Source organism: Pteropus medius, unplaced genomic scaffold (genome assembly GCF_902729225.1).
Source record: "Pteropus medius unplaced genomic scaffold, Ma_sr-lr_union100, whole genome shotgun sequence".
Classification (NCBI taxonomy): domain Eukaryota; kingdom Metazoa; phylum Chordata; class Mammalia; order Chiroptera; family Pteropodidae; genus Pteropus; species Pteropus medius.
In genome coordinates, this window is record NW_024349803.1 from 7,241,317 (window position 1) to 7,257,695 (window position 16,379).

Consider the following 16,379-nt stretch of genomic DNA (forward strand, 5'->3'; position numbering starts at 1 on the left):
CTCTTCTTTTCAGGTTAAATAGATCCAACTGGCCAGGCCGTGCAACTCCCACCCTGACCACCCACCCCCTCAACCCCCGACACACAACATTTTCCCCTTCTCCCCATATACACCTCCACCTCTACACACCCACCCAACCCCTGCCACACACACTTTCCCCTCTCACATACGCCCCCGTCTCCACCCTCCACACCGCCCCCCACACACGCTTCTCTCGATTCCTCCCCGCCCCCACCCTCCCATCTCCACATACATCTACCTCTCCTCCCCACTCCACTTCCTACACATAGAAGCACCTCCCTCCCTCCCTCACACACACATACACACCTGTACACAATTACCCCCCAAACACACGCACGTTTCCCTGTGCACAACATGCCCTTCCCCTTCCTCCACGACTTCTGAGCATATTTATCTCACAGCTCAGCTGGATGTTCGCTGCAGAACAGCCCTTGGTGGAGGGGCCTGTGTGGCTCCCACGGTTCCGTGGAGTGAGTTTCCTCTGGAGGTTGGGGAGCTAATCCCAGTTCTGTGTGTCCACCACTGAGGAAGGGACACGGCTACTCAGGAGCGAGAGGCATCCTCTCCTTATGCTCTCCTGCCACCCTCCTTCCCAGGGACACCCTTCGATTGAAAAGCATGGCTGAGGGGCTGACCACTGCCTGAATAAAGGACTAGAAAATGACTCTTCCCTTTCTTTTCTTGACTGTTCCAAAAATACAATCGACTCCCTCCCCTGCTTATCCTACAGGAAGCTCCCTGCTTATGCACATCCATTGTCTGCGTGAGGGCAGACTTCCCCCTGGACTTGGCTTAGGAGCTTTCACAGGTTACACCTAGTTCTACCAGACGCTGGTTCCCAAAGACCCTTCTCTTATCTCTTTGGGAGAACTGGTCTCATCTTGGCCTGTTTCCCACCTACCAAAACCTCTCCACCCCTTCCAGAAGTGGTCTGAGAGGTTTTGGCTGGGTAGCTCGTCTTTTCTCTAAAGGCGCCAGGGCACATTTCCGGACACCACTGACATTTAGAAAATCTAAACATTCATAAATGTCTGCATGGCCTTTTTTAACTTGGCAATTAGTTGTTAAAAGTCTCTGTGATTCCTACAATGTTCAGCCCCTCTTTAATTTTTTTCCCTAAAACACATAGCAACTCTTCATTTCCCATGTTCATTTCTGGAGTGCTTTTGCTCCAAGGGGAAGAAATCGTCAATCAACACATGATAACAGTCTGCGGGGAGGACATTACTTAGGAGTAACAGATTTCAAATGCCACAGCCAGGGCAGGCAGAGAGAAGTTTGCTGAACAGCTAACAAGTGCTGGCCACTTTACCTAAACTATTTTAATTTGATAGTCCCCTCAGAGCATCCTGAAAGTGGAGGGATTACTGCTTCCATTTCACAGAAAAGGAAACAGGTTTAGAAAGGTGAAGAAGCAGCTTGCCTAAGAAGACTTGGCGAGAAAACGGCTGAGCTGGGGTTTGAACTATCAAAGTGCATGTTCTACGCATCCAGCCAGGCTGCTCCAATCCGAGGATCTGGGAGTAAAGCAGAACGGCAGCCTAAGCTTCCACAGAGAAAAATCCTATGGAGTCACATGTGAGGACACAGCAATGACTACATCGAGGGATGGCCCTGCTCTGGGCCAGAGCAAAGAACCTATAGTGAGGACCAGGGAGAAACTCAACTGCCCCCGGGACGCCCAGCTGGTCAGCCACAAGCTGTCAGACTCAGCTACCACAGGAAGTAGGGTGATTCCTCGTTTGGGTACCTTAGTTTACCCAGCATAATACCGATGTTGTCCCTACAACCACCAGTGACAAGAGCCACCACTTAATGGTTGCTGCACATGCCAGCCACTGGGTTAAATTCTGAACATGCATCCTCTCAACCCTCACAACCCTGCAAGGAGGGGTCCATCTCATACAGGGAGGAACTGAGACTCAGAGCTGCGGAGGAAGGGGCCAAGGCCGTGCTGCCAGGGAGTCTCAAAGCCCATAATCGCTCCAGGACCGCCTGACTCCCGAAGACCGTTCAGATTCATGACACCATTCAGGGTGGTGCATCTAATGAAATGCATTTGTTCCTGACGGCCTTGCATAATTCAAAAAGAAAGTTCCCAGAGGAATATATTTGAAGTAGGAGTCTTCTCTCAAACTTTCCCCCTGAAGTGAGACTGTATGAATATTTTTATTTGTATATATTAGCATAGCACAAACCCATGTTGCACTGGCACCCAGGGCACAGTCCAACTAGATCCCAAGGATGTGGCTTCTGGGCCAAAGTCCTCCCCATCCTATCCCCTGGCACCCGAAGGTAGCTCAGCCCTGAGCACTTCCAGATGTTGCACTTATTCTTGTCAGTGACAGAGACTGCCATGTCCTACTGTTGCAAATAGAATTTACACAAGCAAAATGAGTAACAGCAATGAAAATGTTCACTTTCCTGGCCAGGGAGTCCTCCCTGCAGACCTGAGAGTAAAGCCATGGCCCCCCTCACAGTCCCCTTCGGTCCTATATCAGTAGGATTTGGCTCAGGGCACTGAGGTCAAGGCAGGAATGGCAGTGTCTCCCTGTGAGCAGGGAAGATCGGGTGGGCTGGACCAGCTGTGGGACCGTCCCTAACAAGGAGCAGAATAATCGCTTTCAGAGGCCCGTCTCTAACCATCCTCTGTGGCGGCTGGTCTGTGTTAAGCAAATGCCACTGGGATGTGGCCCAGGCTGCGGGGAGCCAGCCCACCAGGCTAAGCCAGCCTCAGTGTGTGGTGCCTGGCAGGATGCCCTCTCCTCAGCCTGGCCAAAGAGCCCCAGGCTCCCTTGCTGATTTCATCAGGCCAGTCTTCATGCTGATGGAGAGGGGCAGGGACCTCAGGTCTGGAAAGATGACAGCGCTGTGGGCCTGACCACCCTTTTTGACAGGGTGACCAGCAATTCCTGACTCTCCTTCAGAGCTGGCCTCCTGCCCCTTGTCTAGATTGCGGGGAAGAAAGAGCATGGAGGACCCACCCCTAGGCTCGGGTCTACCTTCCTCCTGTGCCTACTCGAAGCAGGTCTCAGCCTTTAAACAGTCCAGAGGGATCCAAGGCCACAATGCATTTGTGAGAAATGGCTAGTTCACCGGCGATTTATGGAGAGGTGGGGAGAAGACTCCTTCGACCAGAATTTTTCTTTTCTTGGCTGTTGCAGAACCCAGCAGAAATTTCATCACTATGTCCTTGTTCCTGCTTCATCCTTTTTCCCATCCAGCCACCTATCTCTCCCCACCACAAGTCTCACAGCCCATGAAGGAATCCCTCCTATCATTCTCAGTGATTCATCTCCCAAACCTGATCTACACACACGACTTTTTTAAAAGTCCGATGTTTATGCAAACAGGGATCAGTTATTCCTTCTGCACATTCTTGGGTGGCTCATTAATCCTTCAACTCAATGCCATGGACTAAGAATGAGCACTTATGGACTAAGCCTCTCACTGCTGCTCATTATAAAACCACTGCCGCTTCCTACATCCCTTAAAACAAGTGCGAATTTGTCCCAAGCCAATAAATTATTATAAAATTAGCTCCAAAGCAGTGATGCTCCTGGGTTGCTGAGTAAATGCAAATGCCAAACCACTCTGTGGGGGCTATTTCCCAACTCAGACCACACATCACACAAAATTTCTATAAGGAAAAAAAAAATCTCACCGCAAATGACCCCATGGTCAGATATCATTAAACATCCAGGAAAATAATCTACCACGAACAAGAGCAAGCAGACACAAAACACTGGGAGGGTCAGCATTCTCAAAACTTGATCTAAAAGAACAATTGGAAAAAGACTATAAAACAAATATATTCAAAATAATTAAGGAGACCAAAAAGAAAATATATATATATATATATATATATATATATATATATATAAATCATAAGGAAATACCAATACAAATAAGACAGATAGCTTTGAACTATTCTAATAACTTTTAAAAATTAGCAAAATCTATAGAGTCATTAAATTTTGCAATATAAAGGGTGAGTTAGACATCAGAATCAGAGTAGCAGAACTAGAGAGCAACTAAATGAACAGAAAGACAGACCCGAGGAAATCACCAGGATGTGGCACAGATGAATGAAGCACTAGAAACTGTGAAAGAGAAGTTAAGAGACAAGGAGGCCAGAAACAAAAATGTCTAAGAGAAGTTCTAGGGAAAAGAATGGAGAAAATATGGGTATGAACTATTGGGAACATTTTTGCCTGAGAATTTTTCAGAATTAAAGAAAAACCTTAATCTTTAAAAGAAATAGCATTTCCACACAGATAAATGAAAATTAACCCATACTTAGACATTTTATGGTGGACATGCAGAACAGCAACGAAGAGAGAACATATTAAACACAACTAGAGACAAAAACCAAATACCTAGAAAGAGATGACAATCAGACTGATGGAGAATTTCCAATAGTAAGAGAAGCCAGAGACAGAGGCATGGTATCTTCAAAGTGCTAAGAGGAAACAACTATGAATTTAAAATCCTCTTTATAGCTAAACTATAATTCAAGAGCAAGAGTAAATTAAGACATTACAAACTTAGGGATTTTCTTACTCATGGGACCATCCCCAAAGTAACACTGAAGGATGTTATTCAGGAAAAAGGGAATTAAATCAACAAAGATGAATGAAATGCAAGAAGCAGTGGTGAGCCAAGAAGCACATAAACTTGTGGGTAAATATAAATAAGCACTGACTTATTTACAAATAATGACTAAAATAATAATGACCACTGTGGGGAGGTGGCACAAAAATACTGGTCAACAATACATGGAAGATCCAAGAGGATGATGGACACTAAAACATCCTAGGATCCTTATTTTGTTCTTTTGGAGAATAGAAACATTCACCAGCTTTAGAATTTGTTAAATCATAGGTCGATGTTAAAATATAAGGGTAATGGTGAGGAGTACTGTGCTCATGGAATCTATTGGCAGATTCAACTTAGTGAATACGTCGATTCTCTCCAAATGGATCTATGAATTTAATGCAATTCTAATGAACATTCCAGAGGATGTTTTAAAGCTATAGATAGGCTGATTTTAAAATCTCTATAAAAAGGCAAATGAGTAAGAATAGACAGAACAGTTTTATAAAAGAAGAAAAAATTGAAGGAATCACACTACTTAATTTTAAAACTGAACTATGAAGCTGCAGTAATAAAGACAGTGTGATATTGGCAAAGGACTAGACACAAAGATCAATGCGACAGAATAGAAAATCTAGAAACAGACGCACACAAATATAGTCAATTAATTTTTTATAATGGTGCAAAAACAATTTAATGGAGAAGAGACAATCTTTTCAACAAATGATGCTAAAAAAATTTAAAACCTATGTGCAAAAAAAAAAGAGAAAGAACCTTCTAGGAAACCAACTCAAATGGATCATAGATCTAAATGGAAAAATATAAAATCTTTAGAAAAACACATAAGAAAAGATCTTCCTGACCCAAGATTGGGAAAAACATTCTTATGTGGCACTAGACGCATAATCCACAAAATAAAATAAAATAAAAAAGATAAATTGAATTTCATCAAGATTAAAAACTTTTGCTTTGCAAGTGACACTGTTAAAAGAATGTAAAAGAGAAGCTAAAGACTGGGAGTAAATATTTGCAAATTTTGTAGCCAACAAAGAATTTGTTTCTAGAAGTTATAAAGAACTCTCAAATTCAACAGTAAGAAGACAAATAACCCAATTGAAAAATGGACACAAGTTTTGAACAGACACTTCACTAAGAAGAATATATGGATGAGTGATAAGCACATGAAAAGATAAGATGTTCAATATCATAAACCTCTATTTACACAAAAATTCGTACACAAATATTTACAGCAGCCCTATTCATGATAGCTATAAACTGGAAACAACCCAGATGTCTTTCAACAGATGAGTGGATAAACTGTAGTACATCCATACAATGGAATACCACTCAGCAATAAAAAGAAATAAACTAGTGATATATGCACCAACTTGGATGATTTCAAAGGTGTGTGCTGCACGGAAGAATCCAGTCTCAAAATGTTATATACTCTATGTTTCCATTTTCATGATATTCTCAAAACCACAAAACTATAATGATGGAAAAGGGATCAGTGGTTGCAGTGACTGGGGAGAGTATGATAATAACAATAGCATGACGAAGTTTTTGGAGTGTTTTGTATCCTGATTGTGGTGGTTACACAAATCTATAAATGTGTTCAAATTTATAGGACCGTGTTATTCTAATGAACATTCCAGAAGGATTTTTCTAAGCTACAGATAAGCTGATTTTAAAATCTCTATAAAAAGGCAAATGAGTAAGAATAGAGAGAACAGTTTAATAAAAGAAGAAAAAATTGGAAGAATCACACTCCTTAATTTTAAGGCTTAACTATGAAGCTGTAGTAATAAAGACAGCGTGATACAAAAGGTCAATTTTACTTTCTAACAATTTTTTTGATGTTTCAACATAAGGATAACTAATCATGTATAACTTCCAAACCAGTATGAGAAAGTAAAATAAAAATAGGACTAAAGAAATAGGATACAACTTTAGAAGGAAGAAAAGTATACGGATGAGGAATGAGCTTTAGCACACCAGCTATGGGAGGGTAGATACCTCTGGAGACCGAGAGGAGCCCAGAGGGAGTTAATGTCTTATTCCTTTTTTAAAAAGAGATATCTGACAACCCAAGCATCCATCAATAGGCAAATGGATAAATAAAATATGGTATATCCATAGAATGGCATATTTTTTAGCCATAAAGAAATGAAGTTCAGATAAAGGCTACAACATGAACAACCTTTGGAAAACATAATGCTACGTGAAATAAGCCAGATAAAAAAAGGACAAATTTTGCATGATTCCATTTACATGGACTATCTAGAACTGCTAAATTCATAGAGACGGCAAGTAAATCAGAAGTTACCAAGGGCTGGGGGAAGGGAGAACGGGGAGGGATTGTTTGATGGGTTTCTGTTTGGGGTTGGCGAAAAAATTTTGGAAATAGTGGTGATAGTTGCATATCATCATGAATGTAATTAATACCACCGAGTTGTATACTTAAATTGGTTAAAATGGCAAAATTTATGTTATATATATTTTACCACAATTAAAAATAATATACCCAAACCATTTAATCGTACACTTTAAATGGGTGAACTATATGGTATGCGAACTGTGGTCTCAATAAGGCTGTTAAAAGAGAAGAAATAAAGAGGTATCTGAAGGAAAACTGCTAAATCTTAATGGTCAGTATGTAGGTGTCTGTTATTTTCTTTACTTTGCTATATTTTGAATTTTTCATATGAGAAAGTAAAATAATTGAAATTTTACAGAGCAATTCAGTGATATTTTGCGCCTATGAATCATGTAAAATCCTCACATATCTCTCTCTGCCACAGGGCGTATCACTAAGAACCAGAGGCTCTATGTCACAGAAGAGCCACCTGTCTAAGAATCAGGAGACCTCGGTCTGTTCCTCCTGAACTGACTGATGTCCTTGGAAAGTTACTGGACATCTTTGAGAGCCACATTCTCATCTTAGACCTCTTCTCTCTCATTCACAGGTGTCCAGGGGAATCAAATGAGATCATGGTGTAAGTTCATTGTAGCATAGGAATGGTGGACAAATGTAAAAATGTCAGGGTTTAAACATGGGGAAAATCCACGCATCTCATCATGGTCAATGCTTTGACCTTCCTCCTACCAAGCCTATCACAGGCATCGCTCACGAGTGTTCCCACTCATGTGCAGTGGATCGCTCCTGCCTTGAAGCACAGGGAATCACAGAGGATCACAGGGGAGGTGAGCCCCCAGCTGCACGCTCTGTTCTCAGCGAGCCAGAGTGGGGGTAGCTGCTCCACAGAGCCATATCATTCTGCATGTTCTGACTTTCAGATGTGCTTTGGGGAGACACAAAACAATGAAAGCCAAGGAAGCTTTCTGGTGGGAGAGGACAGCATGGCCCAGAGTGGTATCTGTTGCTCCGAAGCATCACCACCAACTTTGTGAGATGCTCTCTCATTCTTTATCCCCTCGGAGCAGAGGTTGGAGGCCACTTACCGTTGCTGGCCAAGGTGTACTGATAGGGCTCTGACAGGAAGTGTGGAAGGGTGAGGACGAAGGCACCTGAAGCTAGGAGGAGACCCCCAACACCAATCAGCCGCGGACGGTGTACCCGGCTGCCCAAGTAGCTGACGAAGATGATGAGGATGGCGTTGCTGATCTGCAGAGAGCAGAGGGGCCGAGTGAGACCAGAGGCTGTGTGTTCACCCATCCACAGTGGAGGCCTGAGCTGACTGGACCTCGTCCAGGAGACGCAGGGAGGCAAGGGGCTGCCCAGGGTCAGCTGGGGCTCAGCCTTGCCCGAGAGCCTCACAGAGGGCCAAGCGTAGGCAGTTTCAGCTTTCCCGCATTGCCAGAAACACTTCTCTGTCTCGGCCTTTGAGGCTAGATCAAGGGAAGTATCTAGAGACGACGAAAAACTCATAGCCTTAATTTAAACCATCTTAGGATCAAACCTTTCACGGCAAAATTCAAGGATGCCTCTCAATTCTGTTTGACTTCCAGGAATAACACATGTTCCCTAACTAAACTCTCTAAGGACTTGGGCTTGGTAGGCAAAATAACCACCAAGCAACATGTACTGTCTCACTTTATCATGCAACAACTCTCATTTTTCAGATGACAAAAACTGGAGCTTGGAATAGTAAGTAACTTGCCCATGTCCATCAGGTTAGGAGGCAGCTTGAACGGGGCCTGCCTGTGTCTTAACTAGGCTGGTCTACTGCCGCTTGGAGAAGTGTGTTTCTGCTCCAGCAGCTCTGCTGCTAGCCTGCCCCAGTCCTCCTTGGGTCTGCTTTCACTTCTTTCAATGAAGAACGAGGACAAAAGCAGCCCTAAATCCCTTCCCAGCTGGACACATCAGTAACTCCTTGTTCCTGGTGCTCTTTGGAAGGTGTGTTTTCTGAGCCCCTCCCAGAGCCAATGAAGGGAACCAAAGGCCCCAGCTTGGAGAGCAGGGTCTTAAATGGTAAAAGGGGGTGCTGACAGATCTTCTGACCATGACTCCATCCGAAGAGATGACCCTCTGCCCCAGAACATAAGTTCATCTGGAGGAGCCTTGAATGTTGGCACCCATAGCATCCATCCTATCCACACTACAGTCTTCTGGCTGGAAAAGCAAGCGCCCTTGTCTCAGGAAATAGGGGTCAAGGTCTTGGTACGTGGCTCTTGCCAAGATCACCAACAACTTCATCATTACCAAATCCCCTGGACTGTTCTCAATTCTGTTCTTACTTGATCTCTCAGCACCTTTAGATTCAGTCAACCATTTCTTCCTTCCTGCAACACTTCTTGCACTGTGTCTCCATGACCACCTTCTCCTGGTTTTCTTCCCCTTGCTATTCCTTCTCAGTCTCCTTTGCTGGTTCCTCCTCGCTTCCCTGAACGCTCAACTCTGAGCCCAGTTCCTGCACCTCTGCAATTGTCTCAATAAGCTCATCCAGTCCTGTGGCTCTTACATGCTCTGTATATGCTTCTAATTTCCACAGGTTTAGCATGCCTCAAATCTCCTGCCTCATCTTCACCCGGAAACCTGGTCTCCCCTCCCCAGACCTCCTCATCTCAGTAAATGACACCTCCATCTCACTAGTGGCTCGAGCAAGACATCTGAGCATCATCCTTGACTGCTCTTTTACACTTAAACCCACCAGACCTTCAATAGCCACCCGGAAGCCAACCACTTCCCACCACCTCCATTGCTATCACCTAAGCTGCCTTCATATCCTGTCTGAATTACTGGGCTTTCACTCTTGCCTCCTGACAGTCTCTTTTCCACCCGGCAGCCAGAGCGACCCTTTTGAATGCCAGACCATGTTCCTTTTGCTGAAACTCACAATAGTAAAAGGCAAAGTCTGTCCCAGAGCCCACAGAGCCCTGTGGAGCCTGTCCCCGCCTCCCCCTTCCTTGTTACCACTCTTATCTGCTCTCCTGTCTCTCCCTCTCTCCCTCCCTCCACTCCGGCTACCCTGCCTCCAGCTGTTCTTTGAACGTGGCACAGGCAGTTGCCCTCCTCAAGCCTTTGTACTTGCTGCTCCCTCTGTCTTACACATCCACAGGCTCCCTTCTCATCTAACCTACTTAAGATCTCTGCTCAGATCGAATCTTCTCATTAAGGCCTCCTGTGAAAAAGGAAGGAGATGAGGATGGGTAAAGGGGGTCAAAGGTACAAACTTCCAGTTATAAAATAAATAAGTCATGGGGATAGAATGTACAGAATGATGCCTCTAGTTAATAATGCTGTACTGCATATTTGAAAGTTGCTAAGAGTGTAGAGATTAAAAGTTCTCATTGCAAGAAAAATTATTTGTAACCACGTGTGGTGCCGGATGTTAATTAGACTTATTGTGGCGATCATTTCGCAACATATACAAATATAGAATCATTATGTTGTTACACTGAAACTAATAAAATGTTAAATGTCAAGTATATCTCAGTAAAAAAAGAATGATTGAAATATAACATTTATAATAATTAATAGTAATAATTAAGTTATATTTTAAATACAAAATATAATTTCGATATTTAATCATTTAAATTATATTTAAATGTACTTCCAATTTTAAAAATAGTTACTTAAAATATAACCACCACTCCCATCCATGACTTTATTTTTCTTCATAGCCCTTATCGTAATCTGATATACCATGTTTTATTTATTCCTATAAATAAATGTCGTATTTATCATTAGAATGATATATGAGCAGAGACTTTTTTCCCGTCTGTTCATTTATGTTTCCCTAGCACCTAGAACAGTATCTGACACATAGGTGGTACTCATTAAATATTTGCTGGATAAGTGAATGAATGAACTAGGAAACAGTAGACTTTCCCAAGAAGAGAATGTAATTGGGCAGGCGACCCCTCCTGCGTGGCCAAGATGGTTATGATGTTTAGAGAAAGGGGGTGTGAAGGTGTGTGAGGTGGCAGCCTCTCCTGATTCAGGAATTTGCTCCAGCCCCTGGCCAGACATGGTTCTAGGACATTCTGAAACTTGTACCTGGAAAAAGGAAACAAAGCTTTTTACTTAAGCTTCTTAGATTTTATTTCCTTTTTGTTTCCCCATAGTTTTTATGAAATGATTGTAAATGTTGGACCTTACAGGCTAAGCTGACTTTAAAAGGTCTGGGTAAGAGATGGGGGACAGAGGGATTCAGGGAGGAAGGACTGGGGTCCCCACCCATCTGGAGAGGCTCTCCCAGTTCTCTCTCAGAGCCTGCGTTTGTTTCTCGAGGGGAGAGGGGACCTCCAGAGCTGTTAAGGATGATACTGGCTTAACATCTTGGCTCCCAAACTTTTCTTCGGCAGTGGAATCCCTTTGAAAAGACAATTTTTCTTTAATATATACATTTTTAACTAAAGCTGTTCTAGCTGATGAAGCCTCTGCATTCCAGACCTCAGCTCCTTAGCCCTGAAGTAGTCCCTAAAACAGCTCTGTGGACTTCTCGTTAGACCATCTCAAAGTTGTCACAAAGCTCATTTGTAACACATCCCTGCCCATCAATGTCTCAACCAAAGAGGCCCCAGGGCAATCTGATAGGAGGCAGTAAGAGTGGGATATCTCTAGGGTTTCCACTGACTATGTCTGCTCGGCCCTGGACTTTAAGAATGAGCAAGAGAAGCCGCTGCTTCACAGGGAGCGATGAATGTCTTCTGTCAGCCAAGCTCCTCCAGCTGCCGCTGGTCTTTCACACCCAGCTCTACTCTTCTCTCCACCTCAGCAGCTGGGCCCCCATAAGGCTTTGAGTCTGGGCTGCAGTCTGAAGATTCACAGCCCCTGGAGGCTGGCCGCACACTGGATGCCCAGAGGACCCATCTCCCCTTCCATCAGGCCTGGTTCTCCTCTCTCATCCCTCAGGCTTCTGACAGGCAGCCTCCTGGCGGTCTGTGCTGCCTTCAGTCCTACACTCAAGCAGTTGCCAAATCCTGACTTTTCTTTTTTTGAAGTGTTGCTGGGGTCCTTGTCTTCCCCAACCTCTCAAGCCTGGCTTAGTGGCACAGCCTTTTAGTCAGCCAACTTCTGGATAAACTGTCCCCTAACTCTGCTGGTTCCCAGTCCCCTCTTCGTCTTCACGAGAGTTCATCTTCATGACACTGTTCATCCTGCCCCAGCTCTGCTCAAGAAGCCATTGCCTACCACAAAAGCTGGGAGCCTCGAGCTTGACCATGAAGGTTCCCTTGATTTAGCTGCCATCTGCTATCCTGGTAAGACCCCTAGTTTACCACTCAGTCAGTTTCTAAATGCCTGGGGAAGAATCAATAGGAAAGTAGAAAGCCTTTTGGCCAAGTTCCGGTCCTGTCTTCTCTACATACTCCCCCCTACCACCACAGACACAGATGTACACACACACAGATCAGAGATATACACTCATAGTCATACACACAGACACAAATACTCAGACACACACAGGCCCAGATACACAGACAGACACACACAGGATTGTTAGGTCCCAGGAAGGAACTTTCTTATGATATCTGTCTCAAACCACACCTACAGGCATTGTTTAAAACCAGATTGTCGAAAAGCTCGCCTGAGTTTAGGGAAGAGAAGATGTAATCCCAAGGTGAATTACTTTCATTTTTTATTGAACTATATAGCCTGGGGAAGTATTATGCCCCCTTATTTGCCCAATCAACCTCCTGTCGTGTGTTCTGCCACATATCCCAACTGGCTATTCTCTGGCCCTTGAAAAATCCAATTGTTCCTGGGCCCACATTTCCAAGCCTAGGAAAAATATAAATGAAAATTTAACCATGGAAGATCATCGATTTGGCTATCATCTAAGCTGTGGTGGAGGAGATTACCTTACAGCTTTCACATTGATCAGTAGAGGTGCCTAGAACACTGTGTTGAGAAGGATTCAGAATCTGGACTCGGCAGGAAAGAGGGCTGTGGTTGATTAGCAATGTCATGGGATGGGACTGTGGTGACACAAATGTCAGATTTGTTTTCCCTGCATCCTTCGTGAGTGAGGACAATATGTGGCAGGGGCCTTATCAAAATCATAGGCCAACATTTAGGAGGGTGCATTCTTTGTGAGGGGCGCCAGGTCCCTGTCTTGTAGGAGAGCACAACCTACATGGAGAGGTAGACCCAGTCACTAGACACACACTCAGACAGAGACACACGTGCGTTCACACACACACAGACATACAGACAAACACACATATGCACACGGACACACAGAAAGCATTGAAGGCACACATGTGGGCCTGGAAGTTCAGAGGAGACGGTCTGAGGCCCATGAGGCCAGCAAGATGGGCCACAGGGCTATATGTGTGCAGGTACGTGCATATCACAGGTGTGGGGGAATAGCCTACAGTGAAGAGTGTGTGCAGAGAGGGGCACTAAGTAGAAATTCCAGCTATGTGTTTGAAAGACAAGATTTGTGGATACAGAACTGGTGAGGGGTGGTAGGAAAGGTGGGTTGGGGATTCAGAGGGAGGTCTTAGCATGGCAGCTGTCAGACAGACCCGGGCTCAGATGCACGTGGCCAACCCAGGATGGGCCACTTAGGCTTCCGGAGGCAAGTTCCCTTGTCTGGAAAACGTGACTGTGAAGAGACCCCTCTCCTAGGGCTACAGGGTGGGTCTGGCACAAGGGAGGGGCTCCTGAGGGGCACCGCTGTGTGGGCCATCGAGGGTCGAGGAGGAGTGAAGGGCAAAGGGGCGATACCAACTAGGAGCAGACTGGGGGATGGGGAAACTGAAAGGTGGTGGTTGGAGGGATGGTGTAAGGAGACATTCCTCCTTCTTTTACAGCTCCATCTTAGAAGCTATCTTGGGCAAGCCCCAGTCTCTAAATTATAGCATCAAAAGTTCGCTAAGTCAAGAGAAGATCGAATCACATTGCAGAGGAACTGGGCTCCCTGAATGGGGAGGCCACTGCCTTCATCCCAGAACAGTGAGTCTCATGGAAAGAGAAGAGAGAAGCCAGGCCTGGGAGCCCCACTTCCTTGCCTGGAGCCACCAACGCCGCAGCCATGATGGAAGGCTCTGCTGCCTCCCCTGCCACTTTCTCACTGGCTTCCAGTGATTTCTAGCTGACCTGCCCTTGACCTCCCCCCACCAGCCTCTCGGCCTACCCTATCTTCTCTCACTTTGAAGTGCAGTCACTGAGGGTCAGTGTGAAATCCACATTACTGGAAGGGCATAGAGATCTGATCTTTCTGGGAGTCAGAGTCATTGAGCAGCTCTGGGTCCTGTGATGCTCATAAGGCAAGAGATGCTGGGCAGGGGCTGCATTCCTGGGGCTTAGACCCCTAGGACTGGAAATGGGCAGAGGCCACATAAACTCGTAGATGGTCACAGAACTCAGAGGCCCAGAGTTTGCGGGTGATGGCCCTGCACACCTCGGGCAAGCCGCTGTGCTCGCGGAGCCCCAGTGCCCTCCTGTGTCAGGTGGGAGGAGCAGGACGCAGCTCGCAGTGCTGCTGCAAGGAGGCCTCGGGTCAGGTGGCACCAGAGGCTCTCAGCTCAGGGCCTGGTGCAGGGATGCCTCAGGAAAGTAGCTGCTTCCACCATGCCCGTTGCATCTGGCTGTCTCATTTCCCCATGTGTCCGTCCCAGCTCCCCATTCCTCTGTCCCTCCTGGAGCCCCCTCCCAGATTCTGTGGTCAGAGGTTGGGTCTGATGGACCAGAACCTCCTGCTTACCTCGTTCAAGCTGGAAATGAGACCCGAGGAAGAACTGGAGAGGCCAAAGCGCTTCTCGATGGTGGTGAGGCTGCTTTTGAAGTAGGCGCTGTACAGGAGCTGGCAGAGCTGCAGAAGGCCGTGGCAGAGCACGAACACCTGTGGGAAGACACCTTAGCCCGTGAGGACCCTGGACACTGAGCCCTGGCTGCCCACCTGGGCCTTCTATTATTTCCTGTCTGTTTCCTCACTTGTTACTTTCTCAGGTCATCCCTCCGAAGGATAAAATGCCATTGTTGTTATACCAGTGTCTCACCCTGGACTCACTCAGTGAGTCCCAGCCATTCCTTTCATTCTTACCATTCTTACCATTCTTATCACTGCTGCCATAAATGGCCCCAAAAACCACAGGGTCAGAGAAGCACCCCCGGGTAAAGGCCTGATTAATCAGCTGAGCCACTTGAATTGTTTTCTAATAGCATCCCAGTGCCCTGCAGGCTGCTGCTCTGTCCTCCCTCCTGTGTCCTAGGAGGGCCGAAGTTCACTCTCCAGCCAACTCAGGTAACTCCCAAGGGTACTAACAAGCCCTAAGCCACATTGCTCCACTCCCTTGGACTTGTTCTCCATTCCCCTGCCCCCAGCAACACCCATCCAGCAAGACTCACCTCTAATATCCCAATGACACACCATGAGGGGTTCCCAAACCACCCGGTGTGAATGAATGTCCCTAAGCTTATTATCACCTCTTACCAGGGATATCGGTGATTGTGCTGGCTCCTCCCCTGATGGATGATAACAATAAACAGAGGGCCCGGGCCATTGTCTCTGCATCTCATTCTGCCCCATATAGCTTGTCCTATGGGTATGAGTAAATCTGAATTCTGTGGTTGATGGGGACAGATACATAGCAGGAAGGATGGAGAGGGATTTGTGGCATCTGGAACCTGCTCTAGGCTGAGCTCTGGGCCTTCCTTTTTCTCGGCCGTTGAGCTGGGCTGGGGCAGCCTCTGAGCCAGAAGTCCCACCTCCCCAGGTCCCCCAGAAGAGGCCCCTCCTGGAAATTGGACTTTTCCTCCAGGGAAGGGTGGGGGCTGTTACGCTTCAGAGTCTGCCAAAGTCTTTCTCTTAATTGAAGGGCTGGCATCTCAGGAGACCAGCTGGGGCTCCGCCTTTGTTTCTGTTTCTTACAAAGCTGATCCTGCCCCCTCTGAGGAGTGAGGTGGCCACGTGGGCTCAGGACAGGTGGCCATTCCAGGCTGTGGAATCAGAGCTGACATTCGTTCTTCTACCCGCCAGGGCAGAGCCTTTGTGAGGCCAGCCTGGGGCTCCCGACAGGGCCCAGTGCTGTCTGCTCATGCATCCATATTTGCAGCCTCTAAGTCCCAGGAGGGCATCACATCCACAAAACCAGACACCTCTCCAAACTGCTCCCTGTCCTGGGCCCACATGGGCACCTTGCTCCTCACCAGTGGAAGGACACTTGTCCACCTGGAGGCGGAGGCAGCACCCCCCTAGGGAGGCTTTACCCTGCTTCGTTTCATATATTAGAATTCTTAATATTTCGTGATAAAGGTATTTGTGAAAACGATTTAGTCTCACTCTCTTTTACGAACGGGAGAATGAAAGGCCGGAGAGGTGGAACCCGAGCGCCTCGCAGAGCAGCCTGCA

General features: G+C 46.1%; 1 protein-coding gene across 3 annotated transcripts in view; it reads right to left on the reverse strand.

Moving 5' to 3' along the window:
* The window catches only part of SLCO2A1 (solute carrier organic anion transporter family member 2A1), a 79,559-nt gene that overhangs the window by 30,620 nt on the left and 32,560 nt on the right, over positions 1-16,379 (reverse strand). The window contains exons 1-3 of one of the 3 annotated variants that reach the window (XM_039837178.1): positions 15,462-15,588; positions 14,733-14,870; positions 8,080-8,242 (exon numbers count right to left, since the gene is read on the reverse strand). In XM_039837178.1, the coding sequence (XP_039693112.1) occupies positions 8,080-8,242; positions 14,733-14,870; positions 15,462-15,557 (397 nt within the window). In that variant the 5' untranslated portion in view covers positions 15,558-15,588. Of the gene's footprint in view, positions 1-8,079; positions 8,243-14,732; positions 14,871-15,080; positions 15,117-15,461; positions 15,589-16,379 lie in introns of those variants that run through there. The other 2 variants (XM_039837180.1, XM_039837179.1) reach the window with 2 other exon arrangements.